The sequence below is a fragment of the Gossypium raimondii genome, chromosome 13 (assembly GCF_025698545.1).
Source record: "Gossypium raimondii isolate GPD5lz chromosome 13, ASM2569854v1, whole genome shotgun sequence".
NCBI classification, from domain to species: Eukaryota; Viridiplantae; Streptophyta; class Magnoliopsida; order Malvales; family Malvaceae; genus Gossypium; species Gossypium raimondii.
In genome coordinates this window covers 47,488,653-47,509,812 of record NC_068577.1, presented here as the reverse complement: position 1 = coordinate 47,509,812, position 21,160 = coordinate 47,488,653, and the positions used below count along the sequence as shown (strand labels likewise).

The window sequence follows — 21,160 nt, the reverse complement described above, 5'->3', positions numbered from 1 at the left end:
GCCGTCGGGGAGTGAAATAAAACATGAAACCGTAAGCTCCCAAGCAGTGGGAAGAGCCCAGGGCTCTGACCGGGTGCTTGTTGAAGAATGAGCCGGTGACTCATAGGCAGTGGCTTGGTTAAGGGAACCCGGCAGAGTGGTAGCAAAAGCCAGTTTTCATAGGGAAATTGTCACTGCTTATGGACCCAAACCTAGGTGATCTATCCATGACCAAGATGAAGCTTGGATGAAACTAAGTGAAGGTCCGAATCAACTAATGTTGAAGAATCAGCTGATGAGTTGTGGTTAAGGGTGAAATGCCACTCGAACCTAGAGCTAACTGATTCTCCCCAAAATGAGTTAAGGTGTAGCAATTGACTCGACATCTAGGGGTAAAGCACTATTTTGATGCGGACCATGAGAGCGATACCAAATCGAGGCAAACTCTGAATACTAGATATTACCTTAAAATAACAGAGGTCGAGGTCGGCCAGTGAGACGATGGGGTATAAACTTCATCGTTGAGAGGGAAACAACCTGAATCACCAGCTAATGCCCTTAAATGACCGCTCAATGATAAAAGAGGCAGGGGTGCAGAGACAGCTAGGAGGTTTGCCTAGAAGCAGCCACCCTTGAAATAGTGCGTAATAGCTCACTGATTGAGAGCTCTTGCACCGAAGATGAACGGGGCTAAGCGATTTGCTGAAGCTGTGGGATGTAAAAATGCATCGGTAAAGGAGCGTTCCGCCTTAAGAGCGGTTAACTTTTTAAATTTTTTATTGATTTTTTTTAAAAAAATTCATGTGTCACACCGTAGTTGTGACACGTGGTGGCTTTAACTGAAAAAAATAGGAGTCGTTAACTTTTCAGATGATCACCCAATTTTTTAGGTGCTTTCATTTTGGTCACTCAAAACCAAAAACTTTCTATTTGGTAATTGTTTGTTGAAAAAAATTAGGAGCAATTTTTTCAATTTGTTTGTTGTTTTAGTATTGTTTTTAATTTGTTTGTTATTTTAATATTTGTTTTAATGTTTTTAAGTGTATTTGATTTATTATACTTTTTAAATTTGTTTTATATAGTAAAATAATCTAAAAAAAATAATACGGGTCAGATCGAGCTTGGGTTTAGCATTTATAATCCAAATTGAGCTTAGACAAAATTTTAGGCCCATTTATTTGGCTGATCCAGGCCTAGAAAGCAGACCTACAATTCTATTGAGGCCCGGCTCGGCTCATGACCAGCTCTACTTCTGACAGGTCAATGAGGCAAGATGACATTGAACTGAGAGAATATGTACAAAGTTGTGAAGAAGATTAAATTTGGAGCTTATCAGTTAGCACACTTAGATGAGAAGCTCATCCCGTAGACATGGAATGCTAGGCATTTGAGGAAATTCTATATTTGAAAAATGTAAGCCAATTTATTTTCTAATTCAAATATTTGTGCGTTTATTTGTTACAATCTTTTTCATGCTTCTATCATGTAAAAACCTGTATATAGCATTACACGTGAGAACAAATGAATGAAAGCAATACCATGGACAAATATTATTCTTATACCCCGTTATTAATATTTAGCTGATTTTATCAAAAGCATTACAAATGCGTAATTTGGTGCAGTTAGCAAATATTGACATTCAATGTTCAATACATTTCTCGATCCACAAATCTAGTTCCAATGCTAATGACTCCGTCCAAAAAGAGCTCCACAAAGCGAAAATTATACAGCCTACAAGCCAAATCGAAGAAAAGAGACACAAGACGTTTTGTTTTGGGGGGTTTTTGGGGTTTTCAAGGTTGCAGTGCAAATATGAATGGTGGCAATGGAGGAGAGGTCACAAGGAGGCTCCAGTACTGCTTGGAATCAGTTTCGACGGTGGAGATAGTAGATCACAGCTCATTTCAGTCCTAATTTTCTCTGATATTTCTCACTTTTGGTTTAATTTTCTAGAGATCGAGTCCGACAATAGGTAAATTTATATATTTTAATGATACTTCAAATTAAAAAGGAATTAATTTAAATTAGAAAAAAAATATATATGTTAACCTTTTCGCATTGTACACATCCTATACATTTTATGAAGCTGTCATTTTCAATATTCAAGTACCAACTATCGGCTAATATCAATCTAATAACTTTCTATAACATTTTCAATTAATATATTGAAAAGCTATTAAAATAATTGATGCTAAATATATATAAAATTCCTTTTCTATGTCGAGGGTTCGATCCACCATGATATGGAGTAAATTTAAAATTAAGTGAACAACATCTATCTCTTAATGGAATTACGAACACAGAAAATTAATTATTAAACTCGTTCCGATAAATACATTAAAAATAAAAAATTGTCATGCAATGAATTTGATATGCTTTCAATTTTATTTGGGATTCAATGGTGTATTTAAAATGTGTTCATAAATTAATTTACTTTAAAATTTTTAATAAAAATATTTTAATTGGAGATTGATTGTAAGAAATTTTATAACTGAATATATATATCTTCACCATTCTAAAATGTACTTTTAATGAATATATATAAATATATATATATATATATATATATATCTTCAACATTCTAAGATGTCAAGGAAATTAAGTGTTTTCTATAGTTAATTTAGAAGTTAATGCATTAAATAATCTTTTTTAATTTATATTTTGGAAGTAATATTTACGATCATGATTAAAACATAACTAAATAATGAATTTTAAAAAATAATAGACAATGATCAAATTAGACTTATTCATGGGTCGGGTCATATGACCCATTTAGAAAGTGAGAGGGTTTGGCTAAAATATAAGCCCGAAAAATGGACTTAGAAAAAAAATAGAATAACGTTCATTTTCTAAATGGGCCTACTAAACTAGAAATTAAGCAATAACACATTAAAACTATGTTTAAAAAATTTAAAAGTTTAAAATGGTATCATAGCCAACACCCAACCCGGTAAGATATTGTGCATTTTGGGCACGCCCTCACGGCTTTATTCTTGGGAGTGTCCATATACCCCCAAAAGGCTTCTTACCATTTAAGTGTTGCTACCCCTTTATGTAGCCTAGGTCTCTCCCTTGCTTTGCCGATATTACAACTAACTTTGGCATTCATCGGCATAATTTCTATTTTTATTTTTTTTTAACTTCTAATGCATATACTTTCTAAAATCACACTGTTTACGATAAAGGGGGTTTTTCAGATGTTACAATTTATGTGAATTTTATTTTACACATGTTAAAAGAATAAAAATCCGTATATTAAGGTCTAAAGTAAAGTATGGAGTTTATATATTCTATTAGAAAAGTCAAATCTTATGGTGAAATGGTGCTTGTGATTGTTTATTTATATTGAAAGTAAATATTGGTTTTAAAATGCTAATAAAACTTATGGAATAAATATATACATGAAATTTAAAAAGAAAATTGTGTCACACGTGTAAGAATATCAAAATGTTAAATATCATAAAAATACAATGTGAATACAACTTTTTAAGACCTAATATATATAATATTTTGATATAAAGAAAATGTATAACACTCTCAAAAAATGTATATTGACTCCTAGATGTAACTGTTTGTGATCTTTTTATTTTTTTATTTTTACTAAGTTGAAATTTTATTTATAAAATTAGAAAGGTTACAATCCAAGAAAGTTAAAACTAACAAAATATAAATAAAGACAAATAACACATAAGCCCTAAAATCCATGAACTCGTACCACAATTTCAAGCTTGCATAAATCTTAACCCTTAAATATTAAACCCATGAAACAAGCCCTAAAACCCAGGAACCATACCATATTTTCACACCAACATAAACCTTAAATGTTGAGAGTTAACAAAAAGTCTATTAAATTTGATGGAAGATCCCCAAACATGCATTTAATAAATATGAAAGAAAAAGTAAGAAACAACACATTAAAACTAGAAATTAAGCATATAGTAAAGTAACATATTAAACCTAAATAGAAGCAACACCGAAATAACTAGCATGATGGGCATATTAGGATAAAACCAAGTTTAATGGCCATTATTATGATGTTCATTTCTTGCTTCCTTGCTTGGAAAACCACGATGGCATATATCACACTTGAATTTTATCTCATCTTTGTGACGAAATTTTTGGTGATGCAATACTTCTTTTAAGTTGTCAAAAGTTTCTTCACCAAGGTTACAAAAGCCATTGTAGTTTCTTCTCGAAACATTCTTCTCAAAACATTTTCAACAACATTGGATGTCATTATAATGATGAAGAAGTTGAGTTTAAAAGATAAAAGTCATTTTAAGTTTTTATGAAACTATCAAAATGAGAAAATATTTTGTATAGTAAAAAAGAGTGTTGTCAGCTTGATTAGGAGTTGATGGACAGGAGTTTCATGCAAATTAGTTGAGCAGGAGAATCATGCTGATTTTACAATCATTTCTTTCCTAAATAATATCATTAAATAAATCAATGTCATACAAAAACAACTAATTCAATACTCTTACATATCATTACTTATTTTTATTAATTATGATTATTGAATGAAAAAAGAGCTTTTTAAGGGCTGAAGGATCATATGAGAAGCCATATTAATAGTTGGTGCATTAGGCCTTTGTCTCAGGGGGAAAGAGGTTTTTATAAAGAGCGTTTTATAGGCCATCCCCACTTTTTCAATGTCTTGTTTTTTGTTGCCAACCTCGTTATGTTTGGAATTAGAGCACATTATTAGTAGCTTCTGGTGGTAAAATTTTGGGGGTAAAGGGGGGATACATTGGTGTTAATGGTTTAAGCTATGTGAACTGGAGGAGGAGGATGGTATAGGGTTTCAAAGTTCTGCTAAATTTAATATTGCCCTTCTTACTAAAGAAGGGTGGCGATTGATTAAAGATCAGAATTCATTACTAGCCCAAACTCTTAAAGCTAAATACTATTCTACTATTGACTTTTTAATTGCAAGCTTAGGGTCTTACCCATCATATTTCTGGAAGAGTATATGGGTTGCAAAGGGTTTGCTTAAGGAGAGGAAGGGTTAGCAGATGGGAACGGGTTCAAGCATTAATATTTAGAAAGATGTTTTAGTCCCTAGATTGACAGAACGAAGAATTAAACAATGTGGACTTAATTTTCCAATTTCTAAAGTCTCTGATTTGATTATACATCATGAAATAAAGTGAGATGTAGGAAAAATTACCAGATATTTTAGTGTTGAGGTTGCGGACAAAATTTTATGTATCCCTCTCACTTTGAACCAACATTCTGATATGATTGTCTAGGAGGAACCTTCAAGCGAGTATACAATTAGAAGTGGCTACAGGATTCTATTACAAAGGATAAATTTGCCTAAGCCTATTGTTAATATAATTGGTTACAAACCTTTCTATAAGAAGATCTAGCAACTCAATTTACTAGAAAAAAATAAAAATTACAGTCTAGCGAATCTTCAATAATCTTATCCCTATTTTTATAATCTATATAATAAACTGTTAGTTGGATCTGTTATTTTCCCAAAGTGTGCGAGTGATGTAGAAAATTTGGAGCATTGATTTAAAGATTTCCTGTCACACCCCAAAAACGATGAATTTGAAAAAGCGAATGAAGTATGTATGTTAACTATTCTAGTGCACTATAGTAGCATAATCTGTCACCCTATTGGCTTGCTGGCAAGTTAGAGTAGTGGCACATACTAGCATTAAAGTATCTGCTCGTTTGCAGTATCTAAGAATTTAATTATAGGGTATCTTCAAGTGAATAAAAGAATACGCACAAGAACAGGTACGCCTAAGAAAGAGTGCGCCTTAGAGTTTTGGTTGATCACAAAGAGCCTACCAAGTGTATGAGAATGTTGTAGGAGACTTAATTGTCTTTAAGGTCACGCCATACGTGAGTCATCTCCGAGGTATAGTACGTTCAATTTGCTTGAGCACTGTTCTAGTTGGTTCTTGTAATGGGATTAGTTGAGAATAAATTTAATTGATTTGACCCTCCCTGTGACTAGTCAAACAGTAACGAAGATCTTCACCGAATTTTCTTTACCTTCCCCCAAATTTTGTGAGAAAATCAGAAGATTGGTTTCAGTAAATATCGTCACTTGTCAAAATCTACAGTAGGGGGACAGATAGTTTATATTTAATGAAGGGGGAAGACATTCTGAATTTTTTTCTTTCTACTCTACGTTCTAGTCCTTCTTTCTAACCTAAATGATCTCTTTTTTTAGTTAAGCTAGAGTTAAGATTTCGTTTAATTAGTGGGTTATTCAACCTTCTGGTAAGTCTTAGCTCTATATGTTACGATTGTTTATGAGAAAGGATGTTAAAAGACGTAAGAACAGTAGGGTGTGAGTGGAAGGCCCTGCATAGGGGTCAGATGTAGTTGAAACATTAGTAAACTATCTATAAATGGGGATTCTAAAAGAAATTCCATGATATTAGCAGTTGCTACTGCTAGATTGGAAAGGTCGATCCAAACAAAAGTTCCAGATTGAGGTAAAGGTAGGTCCTTGGTGATTCTCTAGACTAGACTCTAGCATGTTATTTTATGATAATTCTTTGTATGGTTGATGTCTCTGTAAATGTGCACATCTTTTTGAAAAAATTTTGGATTTATGTGTGTGTGTGTGTGTTTCTGTGAAGTATCCTCGTATATGTGAATGAAGTATACAATGTGTTGCATAAATATGACGATGTGAGGTAGGTATACATGGGAAATTGTGTTTGGGAAGTATGATTTTGTTATGGGTATGAGTGAAATCTATATAAATGTGTTCGTTAGGTTAAATGAATGATGCATGGCAAGTATGGTTGAACTAAAAATGGTTCGGATGGAATGTTGGGAAAAGTATGTGATATGATAACGAACTCAGTGGTGGTGTTTTGATGATGTCCGCTGGGAGAGTAAAAACAAAGGTAAATATGATAGATATGTCGAAAGACCATGGCCATGGCACATTCTAGAAATGGTAGATGAACCACATTTGTCTATCAAGGTTTTTGCTTATCCTGAGGAAGATAATGGGCAAACTTTAGGCAATGCTGAGTTTAGGCAAATCCATATCGCCAAACACGTCAATTTATGTGGTGTCTTTGTGGCAAACCAAACAAAACCTATGTGGCATATCATTTGGAAAGCCTTTGTGGCAAGTTATCTGAAAGATCTATATGGTGTATTATTTGAAAATCCTTTGTGGAAAATTGCTTGGAAAGTCTTTGTTGCAAGTCATATGGAAAGCCAGTATGGCGAATTTTGTAACACTTTAGTGACAAGTTTAGCCTGCCTTTGTGACAAAATCTAGGTATGCCATGAGGTATTTTCTGAAAAAGTTCTCGACAGTATACTCGATGATGAAACCACCAGAGTAACCCACCAGGATAGGAAGCTTAGCATATCTATAATTATGAGCGGTGTAAGTGTCTGCCAAACCTAGAAATTCTTATGTTATGTATGAGAGTCATTTGGGTTTCTGTTGGATGATTAGAAATATTGCATCTATCGGACCAAGTTCATTTGTCTAGGTCGACTCAGAGATACGATGTGACTGGCATTCTAACTGTACACTAGAACCAGTATAAGAATCACCAAGGGTGGTATCTATATGCATATCTTCTGAGGAATATAGTCATCTTCTATTTTCAAAGAGATTTATGAATTAGGATCCACAATAAGGAGTGGAGTCTGTGATCCGCCAATCAAGCGGAATGTGTATAAGATGATAGAGTGTGGAGACTGGCGTATAGTTAACCATCAGGAATTAAAAAAGTATCCATTAAGCCTGAAAGGAAGTCCAGAATCTTAAAGTCAAGGAATTCCATAACAACATTTGCAGGTAATATTGGTTGAAACTTACTAAGTTCCATTGAACTCACGGGTGTCTATTTGTAATGCAAATTCTGAGACTGTAACTAGTGCACCAAAAGGGACCAAGCCAAGGATGCGCCATAGTGGCATTTAGAAAAACGATATTATGCATACAGAGGAACATTCCTTGGAATATAGTGAATAGAAATTTTAACGCCATGGTTAAGTTTTTTTACAAATATTTAAGTTGTAATGTCTTATACTGCTTTTAAGAGTCTGTTGTAATTAATAAATGCTTTATCTAACATCTTTTAACTTAGAAAAGAGTATAAATAAATAAGAAGTATGTTTAAAATGGTTTTTTCCAATTTTAAAATTTTTATTAAGTATTTAAGTATTGTGGCGTCCGATATATCCGAGTCGGGTATAGTGTGTTACATTGCCCTTCTACAATTTAGGTCTAGAATCTGTTTGATGCGTCGTTGAAAGCACCAAAAATATCATATCCCTATAAAATAAAGAAAAGAATAGTATAAAGGAAGTAGGGTCAAATCCTCAAGGACTGAACTTGCACAACTTCTTGTTCCTCGAGATCCCGAGCACAGTCGTGCCCAAGAAAAGTGGCGTACCTAGAAAAAATTAAAAAAATAGAATTAAAAGTTTGGATGAATCCCAACAAGAGTTTGTTTAACGTCGATAGCTTGACGCCTCAACTAGTATTAGGGTTGTTCCAACTAAATTCTTTTGTTCGTATGGGCTTGGAAATTCTCCTTTTTTACTATATCCACCATATTTAGGTTCAATCATCATTGCGCCTCTTACTTTGGTTTTGTTTTTTCCTCCAATAAAATCTTATGTGTGCCAGTCAATGGGTTAATCCCTTTTAAGTCGACAATGGTCTCATCATTCTCCAAAAATGCACATTTGAGATGCTCGAGAAGTGGTTTGAATTCCAGATCTAGTGTCTACACAACAGAAGGTAGAAGTTTAGTGTTCATCAGCAACAATAATTCATTAACAGATTCAAAATCATCAAACATCGTTTTAGGGTTGTCTTTATAAGGTGACTCAAAAGTTTCTTCTACTAATGAGTATATTATCTCGACACAGTTTACGTTCAAAATTTCACTCGGGTGACTAATAGCGCCATAAATGTTAAACTTCACGATCCTCCCGTCAAACTCCATCGTGAGGGTTCCACTACGCACGTCAATCTTAGTATTTGCAGTACTAAGGAAAGGTTGCCCCAACAAGATGTCTGAAGACCCAGGAGCGTTATCTTCTTCCATTTTTATCACATAAAAGTCTGCAGGAAAGATAAGTCCGTTGACTATCACTAATACATCCTCAAGGACTCCTTCGGGATGCACAATAGACCTGTCTACTAATTGAATGATAACACCTATTTTTTTCAAAAAGCCCGCGTTAAGTGATTCATAAATAGAAAAAGGCATTACATTTATGGAGGCCCTTAAATCACACATAGCTTTTTTAATTCCTAAGTGGCCTATTTTGTATAGTACCGCAAATATGCTCCTATCTTTACATTTTACTAGCATCCTCAACTGCAACACCACAGATACATTTTCACCAACACTTATTCTTTCATTTTCAATCAATTTTCGCTTGTTGGTGCAAAGCTCCTTGAAGAAATTAGCATATCGCGGAATTTGTTTGATGGCATCCAACAATGGCATGTTATCTCGACATTTCTAAATGTTTCGAAGATCTATTTTTCCTCCTTACCTCTCCGATGTTAGTTCAATCGTCCTAGAAACGGAGGTTGAATTATGGGCAATAGAGGTTTCGTTTGAACCTGTTCATCGTTCTCTTACTTTTTCTAGACGGAATCTTAATCAAGATTCTTGCCAGGATTTGGTTCCAGTACTTTTCCACTTCGCAATGTGATTGCATTTGCGTGTTGTCTTGGATTAGGTTCTGTTTGTGACAACATCTTCCTTTGTGAGTTCATTTTCTCAATTTATGTGGTCAATTCTCTTATAGATGCCTCAATTTTCTGTTGAAAATTCTTTGTTTCCTTTTGGAAATCAAGAGTTTGCCATTGTATTTACTGTTGGAAATCAAGCACATTAGCTGCTAATTTATTGATCATGGTTTCTAGAGAGGTACCTGAATCTTACCGGTTTTGGTACGGCTGGTTATACTATAGGTTTGCCCCATAACTCAAGTTAGGATGGTCTTTCCATCCTAGGTTATATGTACTTGCATAGGGGTCGTATCGCCTTTGGGGTGGTCTAGGAAAGTTTTCCACAGCATCTAAATAGGTCATAGTATCGCCACACAAACTAGGGCATACATCAGTTGTATGTTCGGGTGTTGCACAAATTCCGCACAGTCGGGCTGGTCCTGTTTTTACTGCAAAAAGAGAATTACAATATTAGCCATTGTATTTGCTGTTGAAAATCAAGCACATTAGCTGCTAATTTATTGATCATGGTTTCTAGAGAGGTACCTGAATCTTGCATTTGTTGTGGAAACCGGTTTTGGTATGGCTGGTTATACTATAGGTTTTCCCCATAACTCAAGTTAGGATGGTCTTTCTATCCTGGGTTATATGTATTTGCATAGGGGTCATATCGCCTTTGGGGTGGTTTAAGAAAGTTTCCCACAGCATCGAAATAGGTCATAGTATCGTCACATCAACTAGGGCATAATCAGTTGTATGTCCGGGTGTTGCACAAATTCTGCACAATCGGGCTAGTCCTATTTTTACTACAAAAAGAGAATTCACAATATTATTAAGTCTATCAACTTTATTTTCTAAGGATGAATTACTTAGCTGGTGAACCCTTCTAGTGGATTTAGGATTGGCTCGAAATTGCTGAGTATTTGCAGCCATCGTGGAGATCAAGTCCCTTGTCTGTTGGGGAGTCATGTTGACCAACACCCCTCCACTAGCGGTATCTACCATGTTCATTTTTATGGGCTTTAAGCCCTCATAAAAGTATTAGAGAAAAGACTGTTCTGTGATCCCATGTTGTGGGTAACTTACACACAACTTCTTAAATCGCTCTCAATAGTAGTAAAGAGACTCTACTTCTTTTTGCCTTATCCCAACGATCTCCCTTCTTAACTCAACTGCACGCGATGCTGGAAAAAACCTGTTGAAAAACAAACGAGAAAGATCAGTTCAAGTTGTAATAGACCTAGGGGTAGATAAAATAACCATTCCCTAGCAGAGTCTGTTAGGGAAAAAAGGAAAGCACGTAATTTGATCTGATCCTCAGTTATGCCCTAAGGTTTTATACTAAGACAAACCATATGAAACTCTTTTAGATGTTTATGTGAATTTTTATTTTGTAATCCGTGAAAAGTCGGCAGTAACTAGATTATTCCTGACTTTAGTTCAAAATTAGTATCCATAGTAGGATACACAATGTATAACGGCGGTTGTTCTGCAAGAGTTTCGACCAATTGTCGAATCATTTGAGCCATGGGTTAATTTGCTAGATTCAGGTTTTCGTTAACCCTAGCGTTAAACACTTCTTCTAGAGGATCAACTCCTATTCTTTCGTTCTCCAATGTTTGAATAAGGTTTTCGTTAACCCTAGACTCAACTTCGTTGTCTGCTTCTATTTCCGGTGGTGGGTTACTCTGAGTTCCTACCACCTCTGACTGCTTTTTACATAGCTTTGTTTCCTTGCGATTAGTTGTCGCAGTCTTCTCTATTTCTGAATTAAACGTAAGAATACATGGAGCAAATTTGGTCATAAGAAAAAAAAAGAAACAAGATTAATACGTTACCAGTCCCCGACAATGGCGCTAAAAGTTGATGCGTCATTGAGAGCACTAAAAATATTTTATCCCTATAAAATAACAAAAAGAATAGTATAAGGGAAGTAGGGTCAAATCAGGGTCTGGACTTGCACAACTTCTTGTTCATCGAGATCTCGAGCACAATCGTGCCCAAGAAAAGCGGCGTACTTGGAAAAATAAAAAAATAGAATTAAAAGTTTAGATGAATTGAGATTGTGTAAACTGTAATTGTAATTGTAAAAAAATAAATAGAGTTGAGAAAAAAGAGCCTTTGATGGAGAGATTCCAGTCTCTGGTTATCTCGATCCTCCTTGGGTTCAATCCTAGGCTTTTAGATGATCATTCTCGTAACAGAATAAACCAGTTATAGTGGAAGAGGACGCCTACGACCACCAGCTCCACTTAGATTTTAGACTTACGATATAGAGGAACTTGACTCTAGCCAACCGTCAATGTTATGGGATCGTCTTACACTAGATCATCACTTCTCAATGGCGAATACCACGCCATTTTATCTCTTGAGATCGACAACCACTGACGCAGTAAGCTAATGAACTGACTGTGCAACCTTCTCAAAACATACAAAGCTAGTAATTAATACATAAAAATAAGCATGTAATTAATACATAAAAATATGTCATTTCAGAGTATTATCACTGTTAGTCATAAAATGGCCAAATAAGGCGGTCGACCTATCCTTGTAAGATTGGCTAAATTATTCTATCTCTACTTTCTCGACTCATACCTGTAGAATGATTGTATACGCATTATGGTTTCTTTGGTCCGCAAGAAATAGATAGGTTTACAACATAATTGTTTCTTCACTACAAGACATTACCCATAAAGTAATTTTCTATGTTAGAGAAGTTGATGTGATTAATGATAAATTACCTGTTCGGAGGGTCGGTTATGAAAAATGGAAACCGCCGGAGGAACCTTTCTTCAAGGTTAATTTTGATGCGGCTTTCCAATCACATTCTAAGAGGTTCTGGTCAGGAATAATTGTTAGAGACGGTAGAAGTCAGGTAATAAGGTCTAAACTAACCATTAATTACCATATATCGACTATTTTTGCAACAGAGCTCTTGCATGTCTCCAAGCAGCAAGATTGAGGCTACATCTAGGGCTTCAAGAGATGGTGTTAAAAGGTGATGCTCTATCGGTAGTCAGGAAATTGAAATCAAATAATTTGGATGGTTCGGCTATAGGACCATATATACATGATATCAAATAAGAGGTTTTAAAATTTAGGGACTGTTGATTTGCCTATGTTTCAAGAAATGCAAATGGCATCGCCCATATCCTAGCTGGGGGGTTGAAGAGGGGAGATAATACTAACCTGGGAGAAGGTATGTCGGAGTATCTGGTGGATGAGTTGGAAAATGACAGTCAGGTAGGCCATGCTATCAAGGGGGAGCCAATTTTGGGGTTTCAATTTGAAGGGGCTCCTCTTTGTCCATGGTGAGTGGGGTTTCATGAGGATAGGTGACGAGGTAGTTTAAGGGAAAGAAATGATGGGTCTTGTTTTCGGATCTGAAAGGTTTGGTAACTGTTGGGTAATCAAGATCAGAAATGGAGGTTGGAGGAGGGGGACTTCAATCATTTTCTCTCCAATAAGATGTGCTGGATTTGTTCTTGGATGGTTTTAGGAATGGTCGATAAGCTTTATGGCTAGTTTAGCAATATTTTTTAAAAGTCCAAAAGCACTTTTAAGTAAAAGCTAATATTTTATGCTTCTACTTTTGGCCAAAAAAGTGTTTTTCCGAAGCATATTTTGCCCTTAAAGCACTTTTGAGATAAAAATATTGCTAAACAAGATGTTTTTGAAATTTTCAAAAGTGCTTCTGAAAAGTAATACTAAATTGGCCCGTGACTGACGATTCATGAGGGAGGGATTGAATCCATTTTACTTGGTTGGGGCTTTTTCGGTATTGTTTGGTTTTTTAATTTATTTATTTATTTTTATGACTGTTGTTGTTCTGTTTATTTTCCCCTTTTCAATAAATGCTCCAGCTAGTTTACATTCAAAAAATAATAATTGTATTATAGATGAGGAAATTTAAACAAAGGTAGGATAATAGTTAATTGCAAAAATCATCTAAATTAAGGGATTTGTGTATCTTAATTGTTATTGTAAATTTGAGTCACGATAAGTCCCATCATGGCCTTTGGATGTGATATTCAAATAATGAAAAAGCCCAAAATAGATGAAGCAATAAGCCCAATATGATAATTTTAATCATTTGTCTAAATTAATTATTCATCTTACCAATGTCATATATGATATAAGAATCAAATAATGTATTTGATTATTGGTTGAGACATTTTATTATATTTTGATGTTAAAACAATGAATGATATCAAAGAATAAGATTGTAAAGAAGCTCGTTCCATGTATCTGGAACTCCCGCTAGACACCAGTGGCTGCAATCCATTCCAGTAGATCCTCCCAGCCCATACATTGATGGATGCCCATCTTTGCGTAGCAATGACAGCAGTGTTATGTCAAGCAACTTCACTGGCTTTTTCATTTTGCTTAACACCTTCTTTACCACATCCACAGCTGGTGGTAGCCCTCCTGGATATGTTGTGCCAAGCAATGGCTGCTTCTGCCCTACACAATTCTTTGCTTTTGGTTCACCCCATAAAGTTCCACTGCCATAACCAAATTTATAACCCATAAGTACTCGACTTAATCAAATAAATGGCATGAAGTAGACTTCGAAAGCTTACTTGTAATGAGAGGGGGAAATTCCTTGGAAGAATAGGAGAGATTTAGAAGGATCGATGTTGGCATCAACCCATCCGGCCCATGTGTTGAGAGCTATTTCAAAAGCTTGCATGCGATCCATATCTTTCTTAATTACGCCGCCTACCTCAATATAATCCCACGGTTGAGTAGGACCACGACGGTTCCACCAATGCCAAGTATTGAAGATAAGCATGTCGACTCCTTTCCATAGCTTTCCTCCTTGAATGGAATCAAGCTTTAACACCCTCCCTATTTTTTCCATCACTACATCTACCAGATACACACTTCGATCTACCATTACTTTTACTTCATAATCCTGCATTTTTTTAATTGCCTGAGTTGTATGTCACATGGTTCATATTTAATTAACTACCACATAAAAGTTTTTTTTTTTTTTTCTTTTTGGCGTAAGAAAATGGACAATAACAGGACCACCATTGATTGTAACTTAATAATACATGTGTCTTTTTAACTCATAAATTATTAAGAAAATGAAAGGTAGCTTAAACTGAAATTAATAAAATCACGTACCAAGAATTCGAATGTGGTGACATCTCCAACTCTAGAAATGTTGAATTGGGCACTGGGAACTGCATAGTGAAGCATGCATGTCAATGATTGCCATTGATTTAGACTTAGTGAATCTCCCACAAATATTATGCTCTTCCCTCTAAACTTTTCTAGCAACTTCAAACCATTAAATCTACAAAAATATTTAACAAATCAATACAATTGATCACATGTTATCAGCAACATTCCTCAAAACGTATGGTACCCAGAAAAGGGACTAAATTTCAAAATTATAAAGAGTACAGGGACTGGAAGCACATTAGATTTTTTTAAAAATGGTAGAGAAGGTATAAGAAAAAAGCAACAAGGGCAGAAAAGGGAATAGGGAAAAGACATCCCACCGCCGATCCCGTGAGGGCGACATTACGAAACTCTCCATTCCCACGAGCTAAAGAATCTATGGCAATTATTTTTAGTTGGACAAGACACATATACACGCGCCAATAAAGAGTGTGGAAAGCATGACCAATCACATGTTACAATCTCCTCCACCAAAACACTAGGAAAGCGACATATCTCCACGCGCTTTGGAAGTAAGATTAGTTCACATGATATCTGAAATTGAATTTGAAGTGATTTTTTTTTAATTGATATCTATTGGGTTAATAGATTTATAAAAAACATGAAATTTTGAAAAAATACTACCCATTTTGGGAAATTTTATCAGTAAAAGCAAAAGATTTCAGTGTGGAAAAAAACCACTAAAAATGTAACGAAAATGGAAAATATTAAATACAATTTAAAATTTAAGATTTTAGAACAGATTTAAGTTTTATAAAAAAAGGTAGATGTTAATTAAAAAATATTAATATTAAAACAATGTCAACCAATGGCAAGGGGCCAGCACGACAACAACATATGTTCCATACGGTGAATGGTGGGAAGCATCAGATTAATCATTTCAAATGCGTTTAATATTTTTTATATATATTCAAAGTATTATAATATAAATGTCAGGAATCTAAGTAATGTACAAATTATCATAATTTAAAAAAAAAATCCAAATAACATTAATGAGCCTGATAACTGGATGCAAACTGGCATGTAATAGAAAGGAGTAAAAACAGAAAGTTGAGACCCCATAACCTTTTATTTTCCTACCTATTGGAGACAATGCCTACTTTTAATGGAGGCTAAAGAATCAAATTATACATCAACCAAACTGTGATTAACCCTTTTTTCTTTTGCTTTTCATTCCCTTTGCTAGAAACAGTTCAAGATTGAGAGAATGGGAAGGTGGTACCTAGTGAGTGTGCAACCAAGAGGTTGCCATCGGTATTGAGTGTAAAGCAGATCCTGGCGGCCATTCTTTTGGCAGCTGAACTCTTTCTGAATGAAGGGGCAAGCTGAGGCTTTGTAAAGAGGGTAAGACGGATCGAAAACCCACCTGCCTGTAAACAAATCGCAGCCATTTGCAGCAGTAGCATTTCCCTTGCGGCTGCAGATAAGGCACAAAACCAGCAGGTAAAAAGATGATGAAACAAGATAATTGGCATCCACCCAAACTCCCATTTGGACTGTTAGATTAACTCTCTACAACTGGAAAAGAGAAAAGAACAACGACTGAGTTAAAGAAAGAGAGAAAGACAGAGATAGAGAGTTTTGAGTCGGGGAGCAATGGCTCACCCTGCTAATACTTATTTATATACTGATTTCTTTGTTTAATTGTTTTTATCTATTTATTTATTTTATAGGGAAAAAAATATTTGTGGGTACAAAAGTGTTTTATTGTATTTATTTATGTCACAAAGTTTGGATAATATTTGCACTTTTTCCATTTCGTCATTATTATGGTGGTAAAATGAAAATGAAAATCTAAATTCAAATTTAGTTATGGGATTTTTAATTTAATGGTCTGGAAAAGGGAGTTCATAGTATAAATGTAAAGTTATTTTAGAAGATTATTGGGGAGATTTTAATTTAATAGTTTGCAAAAGAGGATTTTATGGGATTTCCAATTTAATGGCTTACCAAAAAACGGTTTACAGCTAATTTAAGTTAATTAAAAATTTAAATGATAAGCAAAACTTAGCTAATGGTGGATAAAAATGAAAAGATTTTTGTTTACTTTTACTCGGGATTGAGTTTGGTTGTACAATTTTAGTCACATTAGTTAAACCTAATAATAGATAGGAGGTAATAGGTCTAGTTTTTATGATTTAATTCGAAAAATAAACTTAAAATTCTACTCAAGTTTAATTCAATTAAAAATGTTAAATTTAAGTTTGATTTAGCTCATTTGTATTAATTTTTTAGATTATTTTTATATAAAATAAATTTAAAAATATAATATATCAAATGCACTACAAATATTAAAATAAATATTTTTCAACAATTTGAAAATACATTTAAAAAAGTTTTATGCTTAAATAACACCGAGATAATTGTAACTTAGCAAACAAATGCCTTTAAAATACTAGCAAAATTAACAATAAAACAAGAGTGGTGCAATATCCAAACAATAATAATAAGATAATAGCAATATAATAGCGAAATGGTAGCAAAATAGCAGCAAAATAGTTTATTCGGACTGGGCTCGGGCCAAAAAATCCTACTCGACACTCGATCCATTTAGAAAATGATCATTTATTTTTGTCTAAACCTATTTTTGCGCCTATATTTTTGTCCAAACTCTCCCACTTTTCAAGCAAAAATGAAAATGAAAAACAAAAAAATAAAAACAAAAATAACCTCTATTTCTTGAAATCAATCGAAGGCTAATATTCTTTGAAGAGTGTTTTTCTATTACAAAAAAAAAGAGTTAATTGCACCAGATATTCCCAAATTATGACATTCATTCTAATTTGATCCCTAAACTTCAAAAATTCTAATTATGTCTTCAAACTATTGATGTTATATCAATAAAGTCCTTTCATTATTAAAATTATTACTTTAACGTTAAATGAAACATCAAATCTTCGATGCATATAGTTTAAAATGAAAATTTTAAAGAAAAGTATAACATTATCACATTACTTCTATAAGTTAAAGCTAAAATAAAGTAAAACTAAAAAGATAGAAGCTTTTGAAAACTTCAAAACCAAAATTTTGACAACATTCATTTTCACAAAAATTTTTAAAATTTTCATTTTAAATTATGCTACATGAAATATAACATTTAATTTAATGATTAAATTAATTATTTTAATAATAAAAGGACCTTATCAATAAAACCTTGATAGTTTAAAATTTTAATTAGAATGCTTTAATACTCAAGGACTAAATTAAAATGAAGTTCGTAATTTGAAGATCTCTCTTACAAAAAAGAGTTAGGCATTGGTTGAGCACATGACTCCATCCTATCGGCAAATAAGTACCAATTTAAGAGTTACTTTCTTTAAAACACAGAATGCGATTTCGCAATTGCAGGTTACTTTTCAATGTAGATAAAAAGTAATATGAAATATGCTTAAACTATAAAAATAGTCACCGTATTTTTATCTTGTTCATTCAAGTTTAAAAACTTTTATGTTAGTTGATAATGTTATCAAATTTTAATATTTTGGTCACTCCTCCATAAATAACTACTAATGGCCTTTTATTATTTTTTTATTAGCATAATAATAAATTTAGACATTCATTGTTTATAGATTCTCTCAATTTAATCTTAATTCTAAAAATTCAACAAATTTAACTCTCACTTTACACATTTTATCAATTTAGTCTTACTTCTTAAAAATTCAAAAATAAAATAAAATTATTTAAAAGTTCAATAAAATATATAAGGTTTTATAAAAATATATGCAAATCATAAATAAATGAATACTTATTTTTCTCTTTTTTACATAAAATATATTTATTAAAATAATATTTTGTAAATAAAATATATATTTTAAAAAAAACCACAGGCAAGATTTAAACTTGATTCAAACTTTTCCCCCTTTTTATAGTTTAATTTATAAATAATAAATTTCATTACACATCTGGATTGCTTCTTAGTCCTTATTAAATTTGTCAAGCGCTAGTCACTATCTTCGTCTACAGCCACTGGCACCAATAACCTTTACTTTGAACTTTTCAATTTCCAAATCCTCCATTATTGCACCAGCAAACTAGAAATCTGTTGTGGAGTTGCTGGCATGGTCTTCTACCTATTGGATTTTCAAGACCTAATCATCGTCTATATATCCTCAAGCATGCCCGCTAGACCTGTTCATGGGACAGGCTATTCATTTATGCCCCAAAAAAGGGATTTGATAAAAAATTAGGCTCATTTAAAATATAGATCGAGCTTAGGCTTAAACATTTAAAGCTCGAGCCTTACCCGACTTGACTCATTTTTAAGTTTTATAATACTTTATATTATGTTCTTTTTATGCATTATGTAATTTGTAACACATTAAAAAAATAAACATATACTAAATATATAATATTACTCTAATATAAATATTAAAATAATATTAAGATGAATATATAAAAATATTAAATTAAAATAATATAAAAAATTAAAAATAATATGGGCTTGCCTAAAATGGGCTTGAGTTAGTCTTTTGCAAATATGGGCAAATTTGAGTAAAATTTTAGGCCCATATTTTGGGTCGAGTCTAGCTTGGGCAAGTATAAAATATGTTAATATCATACTTAGGCCTGACCCAAACCTAACGCATGAGCACTTCTAATGTCTACCCTCAAGCACAATCTCAAACACAACAAACTCATTCTAGAAAACAATCTGAATATAGTGATTTAATGTTAAAAAAAGAGAAAAGTTGAATCTACATAAGTCTTCTTCATGGTTTTCTTCTTAAATTGTTTTACTTATAAGATTATTATTTTAATAAACAAGTTTGAAAAATATATACTCATTTATTTATAAATATTTTATAATTTTGTATGTATTCTATAGAAAATATAAAGTTTTAAATATTTCTTTATTTTTATTTTTTATTTTAAAATTGACTTAATTGTATAAGAGGCCCTTAAACAATGCACTTTATTTGAGTTAGGTAACTAAATTATTTTTGGCCGAATCATATATCTAAACTTTATTTCTATAACCAATATTACCCCCTACCGTTATATCTATTAAAAGACTCGTTAGAGAGCGGAACGTGACTAAAAATTTGAAAAGAAAAAATAATTAAATAAAATATATGAATATAATAAATAAATAAAATTTCCCTATCTTCTCTCCCCCCTCCTATAAACATAAAAAGCAAGAACTAGATCGGTTGAATCAAGAATAAGTTAGGAGATCAATTCGAAAAATAGCTTTAAACCGATTAGGTTGGAAACTAATATGAACCGGTTGAATCGACTAAAATACTAATTGAACTAGGATTTTTGAATTTTTTTTAAAATTTTTATTAATTTTTAATCGAATTATTTCAATTAATCAAATTAATGAATCGGTGATCTAACCAATTCGATCACCGGTCTAATTTAAAAACATTGATAAAAATAATTTGGTATATGTATTTAATACAAACATAGCTACTCTGCCTTATTATTATTATTATTATTATTATTATTGCTATTTGAATCAACAAAGCTGGTGGATATAATATAGCCGTAAAAATAGAAAAGTTAATTTGCATGTAAATAATCACAGTACATCTCGGATTTGGATTCATCAGTGCATATCTGCTCTCTTTTTCCAATACTTCTAATTACTTTGATTTGATTTTTCATGTTTAAAAATGAGAGAATATTTAATACATCGTTATACATAAATTTTATACATTATAATAAATAATAACATGATATCTTATCATTAAATAAAATAAAAATTATAAATAAATATTAATAATTTATTTAAACATAATAAAATAATAATTAATTATAAATAAATGCTAAAATCCTAAATCCTTAAACCTAAGATCTTAAATCTGAAAGTTATTACCTATTCATAATAGTTATAATTAATGTTTAATTATATTTAAATAAAATTATTAGTATTTATTTACAAGCCCTCCAAATTCTTTTGTTTAATTTAATATGATGTATTATTATTCGTTAATTATGCATGAAACTTATCCACCGCAATACATCAAATATTATTCTTTTAAAATAATTGATAAGGTTAAAAATCTAAAATATAATTTAATAACATTATCTTTTAATTATTATATACTAGATTATGTACATTGTATCCTTCTCCTCCTCCTTTTTCTTCTTCTCCTCGACTTTTTTTTTTAACTTTAATATTTTTTTTTATTTTACTTTCAAGTAACTTGAAATGAATTTTGAAATTTATATTTTTTTCTTTATTTCTAAAATGTGGAATGTGCCTCGTATTTACAAGTCAAAATTGTGACGAGACGACCACGACGTTCCAACGAGAAGATTGGCCACGTCCTGACGACGAGAAAA

The 21,160-nt window shown here is 32.6% G+C and overlaps 1 protein-coding gene across 2 annotated transcripts; it reads right to left on the bottom strand.

Moving 5' to 3' along the window:
* Window positions 1-13,753: 13,753 nt before the first annotated feature.
* Window positions 13,754-16,603, bottom strand: LOC105783596 (protein trichome birefringence-like 41). Of its 2 annotated transcripts, none has more exons than XM_012609148.2 (4): window positions 16,092-16,603; window positions 14,810-14,981; window positions 14,260-14,594; window positions 13,754-14,181 (listed from the first exon to the last, which is right to left on the bottom strand). In XM_012609148.2, exons 1-4 carry the CDS (start codon window positions 16,358-16,360, stop codon window positions 13,887-13,889), a joined length of 1,071 nt encoding a protein of 356 aa, XP_012464602.1. In that variant the 5' UTR covers window positions 16,361-16,603; the 3' UTR covers window positions 13,754-13,886. The 2 variants fall into 2 exon arrangements, with proteins under 2 accessions (XP_012464602.1, XP_012464603.1); XM_012609149.2 differs by having other exon boundaries at window positions 14,810-14,868; window positions 16,092-16,357.
* Window positions 16,604-21,160: the final 4,557 nt, after the last annotated feature.

Bases quoted from the DNA above. Each gene is read 5' to 3' on its own strand.
- LOC105783596 (XM_012609148.2), bottom strand. From the start codon at position 16,360: ATGGGAGTTTGGGTGGATGCCAATTATCTTGTTTCATCATCTTTTTAC. The intron at 14,982-16,091 runs GTACCACCTTCC...ATATTTTTGTAG, and splicing joins CTTGGTTGCACACTCACTAG to ATTTAATGGTTTGAAGTTGC. The intron at 14,595-14,809 runs GTACGTGATTTT...AAAAAAATGCAG, and splicing joins TCACCACATTCGAATTCTTG to GATTATGAAGTAAAAGTAAT.